At 42.1% G+C, this 21,945-nt stretch overlaps 1 protein-coding gene across 6 annotated transcripts in view; it reads left to right on the plus strand.

The window, feature by feature from the left end:
* The window catches only part of eps8l2 (EPS8 like 2), a 162,475-nt gene that overhangs the window by 129,734 nt on the left and 10,796 nt on the right, over positions 1 to 21,945 (plus strand). For 4 of the 6 annotated variants that reach the window (XM_059652016.1, XM_048545674.2, XM_048545675.2 and 1 more), the window contains 5 exons: positions 6,988 to 7,174; positions 10,443 to 10,576; positions 13,643 to 13,757; positions 16,127 to 16,258; positions 16,650 to 16,809. In XM_059652016.1, the coding sequence (XP_059507999.1) occupies positions 6,988 to 7,174; positions 10,443 to 10,576; positions 13,643 to 13,757; positions 16,127 to 16,258; positions 16,650 to 16,809 (728 nt within the window). The remainder of the gene's footprint in view (positions 1 to 6,987; positions 7,175 to 10,442; positions 10,577 to 13,642; positions 13,758 to 16,126; positions 16,259 to 16,649; positions 16,810 to 21,945) is intronic. The other 2 variants (XM_048545677.2, XM_048545676.2) reach the window with 2 other exon arrangements.

Genomic DNA, 21,945 nt, shown 5'->3' on the forward strand with positions numbered 1-21,945 from the left:
GAGAGAATCTTATTTTCCAATCCTTTACCTATGATCATTAGAGCTCACTAGTCTGCACACTGGTATGTGAAAACACGAATATACACAGAACGGAAGTTGCAGTAAGTTTTTAATCCAGCGTTGTATATCTCTGGAAGGGTAAAGCATGCCTGCAGGAGATAGCTTCCTGCTCAGGGGTAGTAAAGAGTCAGCTGTTCATTATCTCAACTATCTCTTCATCTTTCCATGTAAGATTTATCTGGCAACACACAGTTGTAACATTGCCAGGAAGTCACTGAATTTGCATTCACAGCTATTTTTTGTCTGTAGCATCTCTCTTTCAAAAAAAGTTAGAATTGAACGTCTGACATCTCCGTAACTTGTTCATCATGATGACATTTTTGAGCCTGGTTGCACCAAGGCCACCACTGTTCATTGGGTCCTTAGGTAAGTTTGTGATAGACATGAAAGACTATGCTCATGTGAGCTGTCTTCCTTGCAATGGCCTTAGGAAAACTGAACGGATGTTTGAACTCCAAAAGAGCATTCAGGAAGCCTCAGCAGTGGCTCAGGTGTAATGGATCTCGATCCATCTCCTAACCATTGAGGTGGACAGCTAACAAAGATAAAATTAGTCTCACAGAATGCCTATGAATCTTCAGCTTCTGCAATACCCACAAGAACTCTCTGTACTGCTAATGTTGCATTATTATTTACACTCAGTGGAACTGCTTTTCTTGCAAATTTATTTGTTCATCTCCAAAGGTAGTTGATAGCTTCAAGGGTATGAGCTTATACCTGAAACTGGGGCCTCCTGCAACACCTGTCCCCTCCAACATCTCCTGCACAAACTCACTCCCCATGCTCCACACACACACACACACACACATTCTTCTGCATTTTATTCTACAGAGGTAGATCATGAATGTTGACATTCTACTGGAGTATCAAATTAGATCCTTTTATCCTCTTCACCTTACTCTCAATGCTTTGACGAGGCAATAACTAGTCAGCCATCAGGTGCAATAGAGATTCATTTTGTTTTATCTTTTTATTCGTTCATGAGATGAGGACATCTTTGGCTTGGCAAGTGATTATTGCCAGAGGGCAGTTAAGAATCAACCAGTGAACTAGATTGATTTTCCCCCAAAAATTGGCAATGGATTCATGGCCATCATTAGCCTCTTAATTCCAGATTTTTATTGAATTAAAATTCCATCATCTGCCATGGCAGGACTCAACCCAGGTCCCCATAACATTATCTGGGTCTCTAGATTAACAGTCCAGTGGAAATACCACTAGGTCATTGCCTCCCATCTTGGCAACACAGCATTATGATTGTAGCCATTCTGTTACTGTCCATTTCGATTTTAGTATAATGGGGCTGGATTTTCAATGAGGAAGTGGGTATGAAGAGTTGTGAATTTTACCTAAACCTATGATTCTAGGTCCATCCTGCAAGAACCACCTGACTGTCCTGTTGGGAGGGAAACGTGGGCTTGAGGTGGGCCTGCTATGGTATTAATGGCTGGCAAAAGCTTACAAGCTAGCGGCCCCACTGTTTACTGGGACATAAGATCAGTTGTATTCCTGTAGGTCCTCTAGTTCTCTCAGCTTCTCACAGAACACCACAGTCTTCTGTTTTGTAGCTTTCTGCAATCCTTCTCTATTCAAATACTAATCAGCTCCTCTGTTCTGCCTGTCAAAGCGTACAGCCTCGTTACTTTCCCACATTATGATATGTCTAACAAATTTTTAAACACTCGTGATGTGCCTGTCTATATCTCTCTGCAGCATCTTTGTGTCAGTCCCATTACTTCACTTCTGACCTGTTTCTGTATCATCTGCCATCCCAATGATAGTACATTTACTTTCCTCATCTAAGTTATTAATATATATCATCAGTAATTGTGGTCCCAATGCTGATCCCTGGCCATCACCCTGAAAATACCTCCCTTATCCCAAATTGTATCAGTGATAATGGGAACTGCAGATGCTGGAGAATCCAAGATAACAAAGTGTGGAGCTGGATGAACACAGCAGGCCAAGCAGCATCTCAGGAGCACAAAAGCTGATGGTTTGGGCCTAGACCCTTCATCAGAGAGGGGGATGGGGAGAGGGTTCTGGAATAAATAGAGAGAGAGGGGGAGACGGACTGAAGATGGAGAGAAAAGAAGATAGGTGGAGAGGAGAGTAGAGGTGAGGAGGTAGGGAGGGGATAGGTCAGTCCAGGGAAGATGGACAGGTCAAGGAGGCGGGATGTGGTGGTAGGTAGGAAATGGAAGTGCGGCTTGAGGTGGGAGGAAGGGATGGGTGAGAGGAAGAACAGGTTAGGGAAGCAGAGACAGGCTGGGCTGATTTTGGGATGCATTGGGGAGAGGGGAAGAACTGGGCTGGTTTTGGGATGCAGTAGGGGAAGGGGAGATTTTGAAGCTTGTGAAGTCCACGTTGATACCATTGGGCTGAAGGGTTCCCAAGCGGAATATGAGTTGCTGTTCCTGCAACCTTCAGGTTGCATCATTGTGGCAGTGCAGGAGGCCCATGATGGACATGTCATCTGAGGAATGGGAGGGGGAGTTGAAACGGTTCGCGACTGGGAGATGCAGTTGTTTGTTGTGAACCGAGCGGAGGTGTTCTGCAAAGCGGTCCCCAAGCTTCCGCTTGATTCCCCCAATGTAGAGGAAGCCACACCGGGTACAATGGATGCAGTATACCACATTGGCAGATGTGCAGGTAAACATCTGTTTGATATGGAAGGACATCCTGGGGCCCGGGATGGAGGTGAGGGAGGAGGTGTGGGGGCAAGTATAGCACTTCCTGCGGTTGCAGGGGAAGGTGCTGGGTGTGGTGGGGTTGGAGGGGAGTGTGGAGCGGACAAGGGAGTCGCGGAGAGAGTGGTCTCTTCGGAAGGCAAACAAGGATGGGGATGGAAAAATGGCTTGGGTGGTGGGGTCGGATTGTAGATGGCGGAAGTGTCGGAGGATGATACGTTGTATCCGGAGGTTGGTGGGGTGGTATGTGAGGATGAGGGGGATCCTCCGGGGGCAGTAGTGGTGGGGGGCGGGGTGTGAGGGATGTGTTGCGGGAAATGCGGGAGACACGGTCAAGGGCGTTCTCGACCACAGCGGGGGGAAAGTTGCAGTCCTGGAAGAACGTGGACATCTGGGATGTGCGGGAGTGGAATGCCTCATCCTGGGAGCAGATGCAGCGGAGTTGGAGGAATTGGGAATAGGGGATGGAATTTTTGCAGGAGGGTGGGTGCGAGGAGGTGTATTCTAGGTAGCTGTGGGAGTCGGTGGACTTGAAATGGACATCGGTTTCGAGCTGGTTACCTGAGATGGAGACTGAGAGTTCCAGGAAGTTGAGGGATATGTTGGAGATGGCCCAGGTGAACTTGAGGTTGGGGTGGAAGGTGTTGGTAAAGTGGATGAACTGTTCGAGCTCCTCTGCGGAGCAAGAGGTGGAGTCGATACAGTCATCAATGTAACGGAGGAAGAGGTGGGGAGAAACAGTCCCTCTTTCGCACCTACACAGGCCCCAAACCCCACCTCTTGCTCCGTTACATTGATGACTGTATCGGCGCCACCTCTTGCTCCCCAGAGGAGCTCGAACAGTTCATCCACTTTACCAACACCTTCCACCCCAACCTCAAGTTCACCTGGGCCATCTCCAACACATCCCTCAACTTCCTGGACCTCTCAGTCTCCATCTCAGGTAACCAGCTCGAAACCGATGTCCATTTCAAGTCCACCGACTCCCACAGCTACCTAGAATACACCTCCTCGCACCCACCCTCCTGCAAAAATTCCATCCCCTATTCCCAATTCCTCCAACTCCGCTGCGTCTGCTCCCAGGATGAGGCATTCCACTCCCGCACATCCCAGAAGTCCATGTTCTTCCAGGACTGCAACTTTCCCCCCCGCAGTGGTCGAGAATGCCCTTGACGGCGTTTCCCGCAACACATCCCTCACACCCCGCCCCCGCCACTACCGCCCCGGGAGGATCCACCTCATCCTCACATACCACCCCACCAACCTCCCGGATACAACGTATCATCCTCCGACACTTCCGCCATCTACAATCCGACCCCACCACCCAAGCCATTTTTCCATCCCCATCCTTGTCTGCCTTCCGAAGAGACCACTCTCTCCGTGACTCCCTTGTTCGCTCCACACTCCCCTCCAACCCCACCACACCCAGCACCTTCCCCTGCAACCGCAGGAAATGCTACACTTGCCCCCACACCTCCTCCCTCACCCCCATCCCAGGCCCCAGGATGACCTTGCATATCAAACAGATGTTCACCTGCACATCTGCCAATGTGGTATATTGTATCCATTGCATCTGGTGTGGCTTCCTCTACATTGGTGGAACCAAGCGGAGGCTTGGGGGACCGCTTTGCAGAACACCTCCGCTCGGTTCACAACAAACTACTGCACCTCCCAGTCATGAACCATTTCACTCCCCCTCCCATTCCTCAGATGACATGTCCATCACGGGCCTCCTGCAGTGTCACAATGATGCCACCCGAAGGTTGCAGGAACAGCAACTCTTATTCCGCTTGGGAACCCTTCAGCCCAATGATATCAATGTGGACTTCACAAGCTTCAAAATCTCCCCTCCCCCCACTGCATCACAACCAACCCAGCTCGTCCCCTCCCCCCACCGCATCCCACAATCAGCCCAGCCTGTCTCTACTTCCCTAACCTGTTCTTCCTCTCACCCATCCCTTCCTCCCACCTCAAGCAGCACTTCCATTTCCTACCTACCACCTCATCCTGCCTCCTTGACCTGTCCATCTTCCCTGGACTGACCTATCCCCTCCCTACCTCCCCACCTTTACTCTCTCCACCTATCTTGTTTTCTCTCCATCTTCTGTCCGCCTCCCCCTCTCTCCCTATTTATTCCAGTTCCCTCTCCCCATCCCCCTCTCTGATGAAGGGTCTAGGCCCGAAACGTCAGCTTTTGTCGTCGTGTGATGCTGCTTGGCCTGCTGTGTTCATCCAGCTCCACACTTTGTTATCCCTTATCCCAACTCCGTTTTCTATTATATGGCCAAACCTCTTTCCAGCAATTTGCACTTACTCAGATGAAATAATTTTGAAGTAAAATGGGTTCCTGATTTTTGTTTTATTTCATGGGGTGCTTGCATTGGGCGTTGATCAGCGAGAATTACAGCATTCAGGAGAGATTAAGAGAATATAGCATTTTACAAACTTGTGTTTCCAAACTTCACATTTGTGTGGTTAAGTAGACAAGTGATATTGGACTACAGCCTGTATGTACTGTACCATGTAAATCCCTCCCTGCAGTTTCATTTAAAGTCTGTGATACCTTACTGAATCACCAACACTCTCAAACTCAGAGGCATTCTGTCATCACCATATACCGAACACTATGGTATTTCTATTCTACACTAATGGGAGCATTAGCATAGGCAAAATTGCAAACCTAATACGTAATGGTGAAGAAAGAAGACAGCCCGATCATTCAGGTATAATCTGAGTGATTAACCTGCCCTCCTCAGTTACACACAGATGAATTTCCTGTGTATTTAGAATATTTTCTATTTCTGGTTTGCTTTTCTAGCATTCACATTTGTAAAAAGTAAAATAGTAGTACCACCTTCAGTGCAGTGTTTGTATTGCAGTACCTAATTCTCAGTTCAATGTTGGAGAAGATGTGGCCAAGTCCTTGTGGATAGAAATGACATTCTTCACATGTTTTTTGATACATTTTGATTCACCCCAATCTTTCATGATTAACAATATTTACAGTTGTTCAGTATTTCATATTAAAGAAAAACATCTAGAGAAAGTGGGAAAGATAAACTGAGATAATGGAAGGCGTGTAGATTACGGTGACAAGTTAGAAATGTAAGAACAGGAAGATTCATTTAACCTCTTCAGCCAATCCCATGATTTAATGAGCTTGTGGCTGATCTGCAGCTCCTTTCATTAGACACGCCTTTGTTCTAGTTGCCTTAATATTTTGGGGTAACAGAAATCAATGAATCTTAGATTTGAAATGGACAATTAATCTGCTCTCAATTACTGATTGCAGAAGAGCTCCAAATGTCTAGCATCTTTTACATATTGAAGTGTTTCATAAGTTCACTCATGGAAGGTTTGGCTTTTTTTTTATTCAAAACTTCTTTGTCATTGGCTCCTCATATGGTACAAATGGTTTTTTCTATGTAAATTGAAGAGGACTAATAAAGTTGGGTGAAACAATCAGGAAAAGAGTCTTAAATAATCAATATTGAGAGAATGAAAAATATTACGAAAGCATACAGAGACAATAGTGTGAAGAAACTACAACAATGGAGAATAAAGCAAAACTGAAATCCAAGCAGAGTCAGTTACAAGAACAATGAATGTTTTGTCTGTGAGCTGTGCAATGAGGCTACAAATTAGCATACTGTACAAAGCTGAGAGATCCATGAAGATGATTGCAGTGAAATAAATTCAATGAAAGGATTCAAATAGGATCAGAAAACATGAACAGTTCTCCATCTCCATCCCTTCAAAGTCCATGGAGACAAATTTGACCTGATAGAAACTGCATTGTGATTTAGAATTCTCAGCATAGACCTATATGCCAAGAACCAACTTATCAAAATGTTATATCTTGTTTCTAAATCTTCAGAATGTCAGTTCAAACCCCATGCCAGAACGCTATTTTTGAGGTCTTACTTTTCACAAATTGGCTGCCATCCTTGTGTACAAAATAACACTACTAATAGATCATAGAATTTGATAACTGTCCAGCATTCTGATACTCTGGGTGTGTGTGGACAGGTTTATTTTTCATGTATAGTGACAGGAGAATGGACACAGTGAAGCTGTCAAATTTGTGTATTGCCTATGCTATACCTCTCATTGGGTCCATTACTTCCCTTAATTCAGAGATAAGAATGACAGCAAGTGAACTAAATTAACGTTTCAAAAAATGGGGATCACCTACTTTATAGCTTTCTGTTATAGACTATGTTCCCTTTTCTTGCAGGGCTGATTGGCCAAAGGAACATCACGTCCCCCACTACGTGCCGAAGTTCAAAAATGGTTGGGAGCCACCCCTCGAGAATTTCCGAGGTGTTCCTTGGGAACTGGACCCACACCAAGTGGCAGATTCCATTGCAATTACAGCAGATGTACAATGCAGACAGGAGGAAATGAAACAACCACCTGAGGAGGTAAAGCAATCTTCCTAGTTAATGTTGTGAGAGCAATCTGGCTTTTTGCAATATTACTAGCGTTCTGTTACCTGATGGTCTCTTCTTTAAATGAAGATCATGTTCATAATACCTGAGTGCTATATTAATTACAGTATCGTTTGCTCTCTGCACTCCAGATGCTTTACTTCAGTCCTGAAATGTGGAATGAAAATTTCTGCCAAAGAATTTAGTCTTGTCTTCTTCAGAAGGAATTGAACTCAAATTTCTCAAGTTGAATATTCCCATGTAGCATTAAATTGTTTACATCATTTTGAAAAATTATGATCTGAATGATGTGGCCAGCAGCAAATTGTAGGTTTTTCATTGCCTTTTGAGTGCTACTTCAACTTTGGGAATTCTTTGCAATTTGATGCTGTGATAGGGGAATTGGGGGATCTCTGTGTTTGTTGAATCTTGTGGTCACTGATCTGCATTGCTCGTTGGGAACTAATACCTTGATTTTAAAATTCTTTTATTTGCGAATTCATCCATAGCTTCTCCCCTCCCCATCTCTACAATATTCTTCATCTCTATAATATCCCCAGATATCTGTTCATCTAATTCTTGGCTCTTGGATGTTCCCAATTTTAATGCTGTGGCATTGGTATCCTGCCTTTAGTTGCCTGTTTCTGTAATATCCTTTCCATGCTGCTATGCTCCCAACATCACTTTTTTCCTTTAGGGAAATGAGACTCCACATTTGCAACATTGAGTTTTCAGGGTCATTAAGAATTTTTGGCCGTAATTAGATCTTCTACTATACACACATGGATGCCTTAAGTTGATATCCAACTTGCTACTTAAAAAAGATCTGTGCTGATAGCCTTGTCATTATCTCAATCACAAAACTCTGGGTTCGTAATGATGACTGGTGTGGAAAAGGAAAGTTTTACATCAGTACTGTCATTGATTTGCTTCTGATACAGGCCAATGTTACTTCAATCCTTCAAAACTTATAATCGTCATACCTAAAGGTGATTTCATCTCTTGCCTGTATGTATCCTTTTAAGGGTACTAATGTCTTTCTCATGATAAAATGAGCAGAATTGCATTCAGTGCTCCAGATGGGATTTGAGAAAGCATTAGACCACAAACTGTTTTGACATAAAAAGGAAAATAAAATGCAAATGTTGGAAATCAGAAACAAAAGCAGAACGTACTAGAAGTACTGCAATCAGAGAGAGAGTAGGCCAGTTAGTGACTCAGATAACACTTGCTTACCTCTTGCTTAAACCATCAGACCCTGTGTTAAAATGTTAACTTCTCCAAGCTCCAAATCTGTCACTCCCTCTCTCCTTTGGCTTATGTCTGTGTATAAGTCTAATCTTAGTCTGTTTCAATCTTTAATTGCTTTTATAGGTTTGGGGGCATGGGTAGGTTAGCTCTGTAAGCTGGACATCTGGTTTGTGATATAGTGACACCAGCAATTGGCGGGGTGGGGGGGGGGGGCGGAGGGCATGGGGGTGTTCAATTCCCATACAGCTGAGGTTACCACGAAGGTCCTGTCTTTTGGACCTCATCCCTTGCCTGATACATGGGTGACCCTTGGATTAAACGACCACCAATTTTGTCTCTCCCACTCTCTAATGGAAGCAACACTACGAACTTCTGGATCTTTGGTGACTTTCCTTTTATTGTTTTATCTAAGGATCTTGGAAGGCATCTAACAAACTCCTGTTTTTCTTTCAAAACATAGGTCATTGCTGTGATATTTCCCCTCTCAACTTTTTCTTTGCCTCACTCTGTTCTTTGTTCCTCTTCTAATATATACTCTGTTCTCAGGAGTGATGATTGAATAAGTGAAAATAAAGCCCACAGTGCTTTCAACTACGTAAAATTACTCTTCCTCATTAAAATCTTAGAATGATTGCAGCTCAGAAAGATGCCATTCTCTTTGTTTCCATGTCGGATCTCTGAAACAGCTGTTCTGCTAATTCCACTCCTGTCCTTCCTCTGTAGCCCCACAATTCTTTCTCAAATAGAAATTGGATAATTATTTGAAGAAGCCTCTAGCATACTCCTTAAACAGTGCATTTCAAATTTTAACCATCCTTGATGTAAAAACATTTTCCCTCAGATTGACTTTGGACATTTTTGAGATTCATCTTAAACCAGTGTCCTGTGGTTCTCAATCCTGAGGGAAATAGCTAATCCAGACTTCTCATGCGCAACACTATCAAATCTTCCCTCAACCTTCTTTTCTGAAAAATCTGTAATAATAGGCTAGTGCAGTAGAAGGAGGCCATTGAGTCCATACCAATTCTTTAACTGAGAAATCCAATCGGTCCTCTCACTGCTTATTTCCACCACCTCCAAATGCATTCTCTGCCTTTTTTCCTGTTGTTGCAAGTCTTATCCAATTTGAATCTATATCCATTTCAATATCAGAGGGAATATGGTGTAAATGTTCGTACACTAATCATGTAAATGAATTTCTCCATGCCACCACTGGCTGTTTTTACCAATCATTTCAAACTGAGTTAAACCTGGGTCACAAACAAAAACAGAAAGTACTGGAAATGCTCAGCAGCACCTGTGGAGGAAAATCAGAGTTAATGTTTTGAGTCGAGAGACCCTTCGTCAAAGAGATCATTCTGTCTCCAGATGCTGCCAGTCCTGCTGAGTTTTTCCAGTAATTTCTGTTTTTGTTTCTGATTTACAGCATCTGCAGTTCTTTCAATTTTTTTTAATATTTAAATCTGGGTCATCTGGTTATCAATTATTCAATGATTGGAAACAGTTCCTGGTTATTCCATCCAAATACATTCTAACTTTAAACATTCTCATCAAAATTTGTCGGGCTTCTTGACACTTTGGGGGCAACCTCTGCTCCTCTGGAATCCCTCATCCCGGGAACAATTTTAATTTTATGTAATCATTTTGTAAGGTGTGTGCTGTTGGTAAAATATATTTAGATGCATGTCACTTTGTACCAAAATCTAAAACAGGACTATGTTGTACGGCCATGGTCAAGTTCCAAAATATCCTTCTCCAAGATTGAACGTGGGTCAAACATTGCTACCCTCAATAACTATTGTCTCCATGTCTTAAGACCTAAACCAATTGGAATTCATTTTGATTACAAAAAACTTCTAATATACAATTTTAGTCTTAGAACTTTTGAACAACCTGCTGCTCTATATTGATAATTTGGACTTCAGACAGTATCCAGATCAATATGTCATGTTCACACAATCATGATCTTGTATCTAGATCCATATGCAATCATTTTCTTTTTGTTTTTCAGCATTCGTCAACACCTTGCTTCCCTCCTCCAAATGGGTATGCATATAATAACACATCTTTCAAGAGAGGCCAGATTGCTGACCAGAATACCGCAGTGGATGCATTTAAGCAGAGTGTTAGTCGACATGTAGATAGGTAACTAGTATTAGCATGCTGTGGAGAACTGGTACAATTTGCATTCTCTTCCTCTCCTGCTCTTAAAACTCTCTGGAGAACTTGTCTGCATTAATATTCCCCTATGGATCAATATGGTAGAGATTCTAATCCATAAAATTAACAGATTTCTCAATTTGATTTTATTTTCCTAGTCTGTAACGTTGATTTCCTTTTTATTGTTGCAAATTTCAAGAATTCATTGAATAAAAATGCCCATTACTCTGTAATATCAGAAAGCATTGAATAAAGCTGAATATATTGACTCAAATTTTTTTTTTAGAATTGTTGGAGCTTTGTGACTTCAACCTCTAAATTTGATCTCTTGAGTATCTCTGATTTTAATTGTAATTACTTCACTTTTGGCTGTGCTTTCAGCTGCCTAATCACTAGAATATCCCCTCTTCTCTTTGACCAAGCTTTTAATTTTCTGACCTATTCTTTCCTTATTTGATTCAATGTCATAACCTGTTTTACAATGCTCTTGTGGGTATCAAACAACTTTCACCTCTAAATGGCTAAATGCTTGGTGAATGATTTGTGGAGTTTTAACTCTCCACCTGATTTCTGTTATCATGTGGGTAAGGTGAAAATTGTCCTTTTCAACTGTTTTAACAAGCAAAGCCTGGCAATCAAATGCACAGGATTTTGTCTTTACTTTCTGAACATTATCAAAATGCACATTAGGAAGCACCTTTGATACTGCAACAAAATATGCTTCAGAGAGACTGAAGTTCGGTTTGCAATAAATTAGAGCACCAACTCCTAAACAGATGTCATTTGACAGCTGTCATCTACTGCTGTAGTTATTGATTTTGGAGGGAAATTACAGCATAGAATCTAGGTGCCTCTCTACAGGTGGACAACTTAGAGGGAAGGTTCTCTCATTGCTGTTCTTCTTCACATGTCGTCAAGCAGCATTGACCGAGTCCTGAGGTAGGTTGTCCAAACTTTTCAGTGGTAGTCAATGAGTGATGCAATTTGGCCAACGATGGTACAACAGAACATAATAGCTCAATAACAAAGTTGCCTTTCCGCCAACAATTAGAATCTATCAATTTGCAGCGACTCCATTGGAAGAATATTTTAATGCAGGTTTGAGATCAGGATCCTAAACTTTTCCATCCTACAATACTCAAAGGACAATTTAGCCTTCATGTTCTATTAAAGTGAAAACATGTATAACCTGTCAAATTTCTAATCATTCATTTGCCTGCATTTGGTTAATGGCGCTTTGCATGCTGGTGCTGCTTTACTTCACAAATCAGTTTTCCACAGCCCCACATTTAGTTACACTGATCAAATGATGAAAGATTAACTAACATAGTATATTACTATTAAAGTAATTTTAAGCTAATGCCTTTTTATTCAGTTTGACAATTTGAACATGGATTTCCTGTGTAGTACTATATGGAGCAGAAGTTCTGTGCTGGACTAACTAAACTAACCCAGAAAGGGCTTCAGTTAGTTTCAATGCTTCTGAAGTAAGAAAAAGTAACCTGGATTTTCAATCACTCATCTATCTCCCTTGCTGAAAATTATACCAGTGTAAAGTAAAGAATTGGCTCACTTAATATATTCCCATGGTGCAATATCTGCCAAACCTTGCTGCCTAAACAAAAGAAGCTAAGATTTAGTTGCTCATATCAGCTGGTCCCCAGCAAGGAATTCAGTCGGTCTTCTGACTAGTTTTTGGGGTGACTTTCAAGTGTATTGCTGCATCTCTCATTTGCCCATTTGGTATTAGGCACTGATACACAATTGCTATAACTCGATCTGACAAGTTGGCGGACAGTTACTTGCTGGCTCCTATGTAACTTGTACTGAGTTAGATGAAGTGAACTGTAGGAGTGTGAGGAATGAGAAATATAATATCATATCAAGAAAACAATTTCTGCATTTGCAGTAAGATCAGTTAGCTAAGTATTAGAAAGCCTAACATAGAGCAGTTAAATTTCCTCAGTTTGATACTAGATTAATTGTTTTTAGAAATTGACATTCTCCATTTCATGAAAAAGCCCACAGCAGCAAACCTACAGTTTTGATTTGGTGATTGAGAAATTGTCAGTGCAGCAGTGTATCAAATATCAGTCTAATGTTCTTACTATTGAGGTGTGTTTACCAAAAGCATCATTCTCCTAGCGCTACTTTGAGGATTATTTCTAATTGTATACTAACACTTAAGTAATACTATCTTGCCATCAGGTGAATAAATCTAGATGCCATCTATATTTAAAATATAGCATTGAATATAGCACATAACTGGAAGTAATTACAAGATTTGGACTCATAATGTAGTAATGCATTCTGAATACTGGGATTTCATTGAGGGACTAAAATTTTTTGCTTGAATCCTTCTGGTGGACTGGCTATCAGCTATTACAGAAGTAAGACAGAAATGGTCTTTGTTTTATGACAGTAAAAATGTAATCATTGAAGGATTTTATTGGAATAAGTAAAACTCAGCTTATGGAAGAGGATGGGAAAAATAAATTTGAATTAAAGCCTCATTTCGGAAAAGGCCTCTAATTACTATTGTTGTGACAATCATTAATCTGTTGTCAAGATAGTTATACTGGGGAAGACCAAGACTGTTAACACTAGGAGCAGGACATTTAATTTCATAGATTTTGAAATCTCTTGTTAGGAGTCAGGCTCAGTGGTAGTCACGTTGATAACTGAGTTCTATAACCAGTAGGTCATGTCTCCTAATGAAAGTTTGCCTCCAATGCCAGATACAGAGAAGTGTCAGAATGTGATTGTCAGGCAGTTATGAGGACATATGAATAGTATTGGCCAGTTTTTATTATAGCTCACTACGTATAAATCTGTATCCAGCTTCAACCTGCTGTTGAAGGGGCTAATAATAAAACAAACATGTACTGCGTCATACCTACAAGCGCCGGGTTGGGGGTTTGGGGGAGTTGGGTGGGTGGAGAAAGATCTGCAGGCTTCCTGGTCTTTTTAAACTTTATTTTGGTAAATGACTATTTGTCCTCACCAAAACATTGCATGTGTAACTTAGAATGGTTCTTTCTGTTCCAATAGAAATTATGAGGCACAAGGAATACAACAACAGAAAAAATATGTTCAAATAGTATACGATTTTGTGGCAAGGAATGCCAATGAACTTTCCGTCCTAAAGGATGAGATATTGGAGGTGGTAAATCATTCTCTATTTATTGTGTGTGTATGTATGTAATATTAAATATTGTTCCATATTATGCCTCATATCTGCTCAAGATATGCTTATAACAAGGACCCATTTAATGTGAGTAATTTTGTGCCTGGACAAGTGCTCGTCGACCCACTGAGAGAACTGTGTACAAGTAATTTGTTGCAATTCTGTGTCATGGCCTGTCATCAGAACTGGAAAAAGTTAGAACAGCAGCAGAAGTTAGAGGTGAAATGGAGGAGGCTGGGAAGATAAACACACAAGAATGTCTGTGATAGGGCAGAAGATGAGAAAATAATAATAAATGCTAATAGCATTTATGTTGTCATTACTCACTGGGAATAGTGCATCACAAGTCAAGCCCTACTATTCTCAAAGTCATCTGAAATTTGAGGATTAGAATAACTGGGCAAGTTATCCATTCTACCTAACTGTCCAATTCAGGCTAAAAGAACAACGCATCATCCTCCGACACTTCCGCCATCTACAATTCGACCCTACCACCCAAAACATTTTTCCATCCCACCCTTGTCTGCCTTCTGGACAGACCACTCTCTCCGTGACTGCCTTGTCCGCTCCACGCTCCCCTCCAACCCCACCACACCCGGCACCTTCCGCTGCAACAGCAGGAAGTGCTACACTTGCCCCCACACCACTTCTCTCACCCCCATCCCAGGTCCCAAGATGACTTTCCATATTAAGCAGATGTTCACCTGCACATCTGCCAATATAGGATACTGTATCTACTGTACCCAGTGTGGCTTCCTCTACATTGGGGAAACCAAGCGGAGGCTTGGGGACCGCTTTGCAGAACACCTCCGCTTGGTTCGCAATAAACAACTGCACCTCCCAGTCGTGAACTATTTCAACTCCCCCTCCCATTCCTCAGACGACATGTCCATCATGGGCCTCCTGCAGTGCCACAATGATGCCACCCGAAGGTTGCAGGAACAGCAACTCATATTCCGCCTGGGAACCCTGCAGCCCAATGGTATCAATGTGGACTTCACAAGTTTCAAAATCTCCCCCTCCCCCAGTGCATCACAAAACCAGCCCAGCCAGTCTCTGCCTCCCTAACCCGTTCTTCCTCTCACCTATCCCCTCCTCCCACCTCAAGCCGTACCTCCATTTCCTACCTACTAACCTCATCCCGCCTCCTTGACCTGTCTGTCCTCCCCGGATTGACCTATCCCCTCCATACCTCCCCACCCACACTCTCCTCTCCACCTATCTTCTCCTCTATCCAATTTCAGTCCGCCTCCCCCTCTCTCCCTATTTATTCCAGACCCCTCTCCCCATTCCCCTCTCTGATGAAGGGTCTAGGCCCGAAACGTCAGCTTTTGTGCTCCTGAGATGCTGCTTGGCTGCTGTGTTCATCCAGCTCCACACTTTGTTATCTTATAAAAGAACATGCACATCAGGTTTCATCTGTGAAAGGACAACAACTGTTTGTTGTAATCAAGCTGTTAACCAAAATAATAGAAAAATCCAGAGCAATTGAATTGCTAACCTTTAACCGTGCAATTTATATTTTACCCCTTTTTAAAAAGTTTCTCATTAACACATAGAGACTGACAAACACAAAAAGAGAGACAAAAAAATCGGGTGAAGGTCAGAGAAACAGAGTTCTGACACCAGTCCAGATCACAGATGGTTCCTTTTCATTTCCTCCTGACCCTTTGCTGATGAGACATTCCAATTCTCAGTCTTTAATTCTCTGCGTGAAAATGTGTCTGTAAAGTGTCCCTGAAGGTAGTTTTCTGATTTTCCTTTGAAGAAGGTTTGCGGAGCAAAGGTGAGAGGGAATAGCTAGCTACTAGGAATTTTAACCTGAGCTTTTCCAGCAACTTTGTTTTTGTTCCTGATTTACAGCATCCGCAGTCCTTTTGGAATTTTCTTCAATTTCCCTCAATTTCCCCATACAGAAAGGCGAGAAAGAGAAATGGAACTATTCTGTTTGTAAGCTGAAAATGTCTGTTCTCTTGTCTGTAGACAAGAGGAGATTTACCTAGAGGAGATTAAAATGGCAGAACAGGGAACAGCTTCTTTCCAAAAGAAGAAAGCTAGAAATAAAAGAGAAAACTAAAATTTACCAAGAATAGGAGATAAAGCAGGTTGGGGGAGCCAACAGCAGGGTACAGATTATGGTCTGAATTCAATACCGAGTCCATTTGTAAAGTGCCCAATTGAAAGTTTTGATGCAGTTCCTTAAGCCAGGTTAAGAATTATTGGAGCATAATCAGTAGGCTGAGGTCTGCATATCTGCTTGAGATTGTAGTGGAAAATTAAAATGTTAAGCTTTCAGAAGCTCCAAATGAAACTGTTAACAATCTAAACACCTGACTCTCTCCCCGCAGGTGATAGAAGAGAATAAGCAGTGGTGGAAGCTGAAGAGCAAATTTGGAGAAACTGGCTATGTCCCGTTTAACATGCTGAGTGTGATAAATATCAATGCCATCCCCAGCCAGCCTGACCACCCTTACAGCCAGGTAAGTCATACTACAAAAGAACGCATTTTATACTAGCCCAACTTAATCAATGCTGAATAATGGATCTGTGATGTTGGGTGGATTATTAGCTTGACCTGCTTATCCATATTTAGTCCCTTTTCATAGAAGATCTGTTCACAGGATGGAGTTCATTGTAGAACAAATTACAAAAGGATTTTAGGAGAGTGGGGTCTGGAGGAACACCTACCATTTGCTCCATTCTTGCTCAAGGTCATGATGGCACTTTGTTGGCAAGAGTGTTCAGCACAGAAAAATTCTGTATTTGATATCCTGATGATATTCTGTCATCTCATACCATATCAAAAGTCAATATTTCAGGTAACATTGTTACAAAAAAGCTAATACTTCATCAACACTTATTTGCTTTAAGAGTGGTCAACGATACAAAGGAGAAATGAGTCCGAGAGGAACCGGGCCTAATATCCCAGGCTACGCCTCACCTGGACCCTTTACCGGCCCTGGCCATGTGAGACATGGAAGCCATGAGCTACCAGGACTAGCAAACAGGCCCTACTCAAGAGATAAGGATCGTAAGTAAAGAAAAATTAGTCAATCAAATACTAACATAAATTTATAAGGAAACAACATATGCTGTTCTTGCTACCTCAGAACACAGGTATCTGTCCACTCAAATTATCAATAAGGAGCAGATTTCAGTACCATCCTACTGATCCTCCTTAATAATAATTAAGCAGGCTGACGTTCTGGATGGTACACCTTGTTAACTTTCATCTGAGCAAGCAAACAATACATATTTGACTCATTGCCAATAAACAGGGGAAATGGCTTGGATGTTAAAATGGTAATTTTGCATTGTTAAGTAATGAGAGGATACTTTTCTTCTTGAATCCACTGTAACTGTTGCAAATATGATGTACTTTCAATCTGTTTACCTTAATAAGTTAATTCACAGCCACAAAACTGAGATAATAAGAACCTATCTGAGCTTAGGACAAATGTTCAGCAAAAGGCCATAATAATGTGCTTAAAAATTATTTGAGGCTGAGTATGAAATTACCTCTGGAAATAAGACTTGAATAGTATAATTCAATATCATTGTTGTATAATGATTTGAAGGTCTGCAAGGGCTAATGCTGAGGAATGCCTTAACCACTGTACAATATGGTCATGTCATTTGGACCTGGTGAGCGCTTAAGATCTCAAAGAAGACCTACTATCTGTGTTTTCTGTGTCTCTATAGCAATGTCTATTGTATTGGTGCAGCTTCTGTATCATTGCTATCTAGTAAGAAAGTACATCTTGGTTAGGACAAGAGGCTGCTCTTGTTGTACAACTGAGTGATTTTCCTCCACCACACTGAACCAAGCAGCCCCTATAGTTCCCTGTCCTGAAAGAGGATGATGGCAGTGAAAAAAAATACCTTTCTGTAGTGAACACTTGTACAGAGAGCTCATGAGACTTGATTAGCAGTGGTATGAATTCCTCATGCATGAAGGATGAGAATAGCTACTGGGTTGTTCCTAAAATGAGAGAGACAACAAGTTGAACATCTTGGTGCAGAAAATTTTGCAGTTCTGAGTGGCCTGCTCCTGAACTGACATTCCCATTGTCTATTTCTTAGAACATAGAACATTACAGCACACTACGGGCACTTCGGCCCTCAATGTTGTGCCAAACTGTGAAACCAATCTGAAGCCCATCTAACCTACACTATTCCATTATCATCCATATGTTTATCCAATGACCATTTAAATGCCCTTAAAGTTAGCGAGTCTACTAGTGTTGCAGGCAGGGCATTCCACGCCCTTACTATTCTCCTGAGTAAAGAACCTACCTCTGATATCGGTCCTATCTCTAGCACCCCTCAATTTAAAGCTATGTTCCCTCGTGTTAGCCATCACCATCTGAGGAAAAAGGCTCTCACTGTCCACCCTATCTAATTCTCTGGTCATCTCGTATGTCTCTATTATGTCACATCTTAACCTTCTTCTTTCTAATGAAAACAGCCTCAAGTCCCTCAGCGTTTCCTCATAAGACCTTCCCTCCATACCAGGCAACATCCTGGTAAACCTCCTCTGCACCCTTTCCAATGCTTCCACATTCTTCCTGTAATGCAGCGACCAGAACTGTACGCAATACTCCAAGTGTGGTCGCACCAGAGTTTTGTACAGCTGCAAAGTGACCTCATGGCTCTGAAACTCAATCCCTCTGCTGATAAGACCTAACACACTGTACGCCTTCTTAACAACCCTGTCAAGCTGGGTGGCAACTTTCAGCGATCTATGCACATGGACACCAGAATCCCTCTGCTCATCCACACTACCAAGAATCTCACCATTAGCCCACTGCTCTGTATTCCTGTTACTCCTTCCAAAGTGAATCACCTCACACTTTTCTGCATTAAACTCCATTTGCCACCTCTCAGCCCAGCTCTGCAGCTTATCTATGTCCGTCTGCAACCTGCAACATCCTACTGCACTATCCACAACTCCACTGACTTTAGTGTTATCCACAAATTTACAAATCCATCTTTCTAAGCCCTCATTCAGGTCATTTATAAAAATGATGAACAGCAGTGACCCCAAAACAGATCCTTATGGTATACCACTGATAACTGAACTCCACGATGAACATTTCCCATCAAGCACCACCCTCTGTCTTCTTACAGCTAGCCAATTTCTGACCCAAGCCACTAAACCACCTCAATCCCATGCCCCCATATTTTCTGCAATAGCCTACCGAGGGGAGCCTTATCAAACTCTTTGCTGAAATCCACATACACCACATCAACCACCTTACCCTCATCCACCTGTCTGGTCACCTTCTCAATGAACTCAACAAGGTTTGTGTGGCACGACCTGCCCTTCACAAAACTTTGACTATCCTTAAACAAATTATCCCTTTCTAGGTGATTATAAATCCTATCTCTTATAATCCTTTCCAACACTTTACCCACAACCAAAGTAAGGCTCACTGGTCAATAATGACCAGGGTTGTCTCTTCTCCCCTTCTTGAACAAGGGGACGACATTTGCTATCCTCCAGTCTTCTGGCATTATTCCTGTAGACAATAATGACATAATAATCAAAGTCCAAGGCTCTGCAATCTCCTCTCTAGCTTCCCAAAGAATCCTAGGAGAAATCCCATCCAGCCCAGGAGACTTATCTATTTTCACACTTTCCAGAATTGCTAACACTTCCTCCTTATGAACCTCAATTCAGTCTAGTCTAATAGCCTGTATCTCAACGTTCTTCTCTACAACATTGTCTTTTCCCTCTGTGAATACTGACACAAAATATTCATGTAGCACCTCTCCTATCTCTTGATGAAGCTTTCTAGAAATAGTTAACATGCAAAATGGAGGAGAGAAGAATGATCTGACTTCATGCATCTAACAGTGAGATGTAGCTGCTGCAAGTAAATTAGATTAGTTTAGTTTAGATTTCCTACAGTGTGGAAACAGACCCTTGGCCCAAGTCCACATCGCCCCTTGAAGCATCCCACCCAGACCCATCCCCCTATAACCCACACACCCCTGAACACTATAGGCAATTTAGCATGGCCAATCCACCTAGCCTGCACATCTTTGGACTGTGGGAGGAAACCGGAGCACCCAGAAGAAATCCATGCACACACGGGGAGAATGTGCAAACTCCACACAGACAGTCGCCCGAGGTTGGAATCGAAGCCGGGTCCCTGGTACTGTGAGGCTACAGTGCTAACCACTGAGCCACTGTGGTGTCCTGTGTAATACTTGTGTATTATTTGTTTAATATTTGAGTGTACTTCTAAGCTAGTTGACAAGGATGCCCAGCAGTGGTCTGGAGTTTCTAAGATTGCCACCAGCAATAAGGCTCACTCGTGGAACGCTAAAAATTGGACAACTTAATCTTCAATTACTTCGCTCATCCATTTGTAAACCCAATCACTTTTGTCAGCATGACATCACACCTTGGAACTCACCAACCAAACCATCCTTTCCTGTTACTCTTTTGTACCTATGCTTGTTCTGGGCCTGCATCCTGTCCCTATCTGTTGCTACCCTGTCTCCACTGCTTGCTGTAGTTGAATAATCTAACAACATTCCCTGTTAGAGATCATGTTTTTAAAATTGTCACCTGTGTAAGAAGCACCAGTGCTCAGAAAGTTATCCGCTTCCGAGAGAAAAGTGGCCGGGAAAGTAACATAATATCTCGGATCTCGGGCATTCAGCTAGGAATTGGCTGATCCCCAAAAGAGAACCGTTGAGAAGTGAAAATGAGGACTTGTATCTTCGAGAAAGTCTTTTGTTCTTCAATGACTTTGAATACTTTGGTTTGGCACGGTGTCAGTCTGTAGCATTTCATCAGCAAATCATGAGATCAGGGATGAGCTAAGCAAAAATGACAAAATGTTCTATTTACCTCCCCAAATTGAATAAACTAAACACTCACCAGGAAGCAGTGGTTTATGCACAATTAAGTACATGTGCTGCAGCTGTCATAACGCATTCTTCGTGGATTATAAGTCATAGACTCTTAAACACCAAAGAAGTCATTCAGTCTGAGTGCCAGCTGTCTGTAGAGTAATCCAATTGGTCCCTTTCCCCTGCTTTATCATCTTGGGACTAATCAACCTGTTCCTCAGATGACATATTTGCAAACACGTGATTATTTAGAGACATAAGCAAGCTGACTAACCTGTGCAGTCAATATAATAAGATGCTTTATTTTTCTTCCTTTTAAGAAAATAAATTTTCTTTTGTAAACAAAATGTTGTGAAGCAGCCTTCTGAAAACCTGGCATGTTGAAAAGCACTTTCTTTACAGGGTCTTATTTATTGTTTTGCTCCAAGAGCCGTTACTTATTTGTTGTGAAGGATGATGGTCAGGAGTGTTGTGACACGTGCCAATTCCTGCAGTTTCCCCACACAGCCTGCTCCTGATTTCAGTAATGTCACCAGGCAGTCAGACAGCAGATTTGTGGGTCTTCCACAGAGCAGGAGAAAAAGCCCTTGTAGCTTCATGCAATGAGCACTGATTTCTGCCAGAGTTTGTAGGTCACTAGGAGGCCAGGGGATTGGCATGAGATAGTTAGACACAAGTGCTCCCTGAGGTACTGCCGAGCCATTTCTCAGCCTCTGGGAGCTGGATTGGTTGCCTGCACGTGGAGCTACGATGGCTAGGGATTGGATCACATCTGAGTTTTCCCCCAACAACATTCCAATAAGCTCAGATTTCAAAATGTAACTTTTCCTCATTCACCCAGGGCATGTTGGTGATTTATTGACCTGATTAGAAGATAGGTTAAGTTGTACAAGACATGGTGTTGGCTAATAGGTGAGCATGCAAATTGGACGGATTGTCCAGTGTTCTACAGAGTTGTGAAGATTGAACTATTCACTGTTTATGAATGACTTGCATAATCATTAAGCAAAATCCTGGCAGATGGAATATACCTTGAAAAATGTGAGATTATGCACTTTGACAGGAAGTGTAGAGGAGCTGAATATTATCTAAATGGAGAAAGACTGTAAAAACAGATTGCTATAAAACAGAAGGACTTAGGAGTCCTCTTGCATGAATCACAAGCCAGCATCTAAATTCAGAAGGTGATGAGGAAATTAAATGGAATATGGCCTTTATTTAAAAGGGAATCAAGTATGAAAGTAAAGAGGATTTGCTAAAAAATATACAAGATCATAGCTGAAATACTGTGAATAGTTTT

The sequence above is a fragment of the Stegostoma tigrinum genome, chromosome 17, assembly GCF_030684315.1.
Source record: "Stegostoma tigrinum isolate sSteTig4 chromosome 17, sSteTig4.hap1, whole genome shotgun sequence".
Classification (NCBI taxonomy): Eukaryota; Metazoa; Chordata; class Chondrichthyes; order Orectolobiformes; family Stegostomatidae; genus Stegostoma; species Stegostoma tigrinum.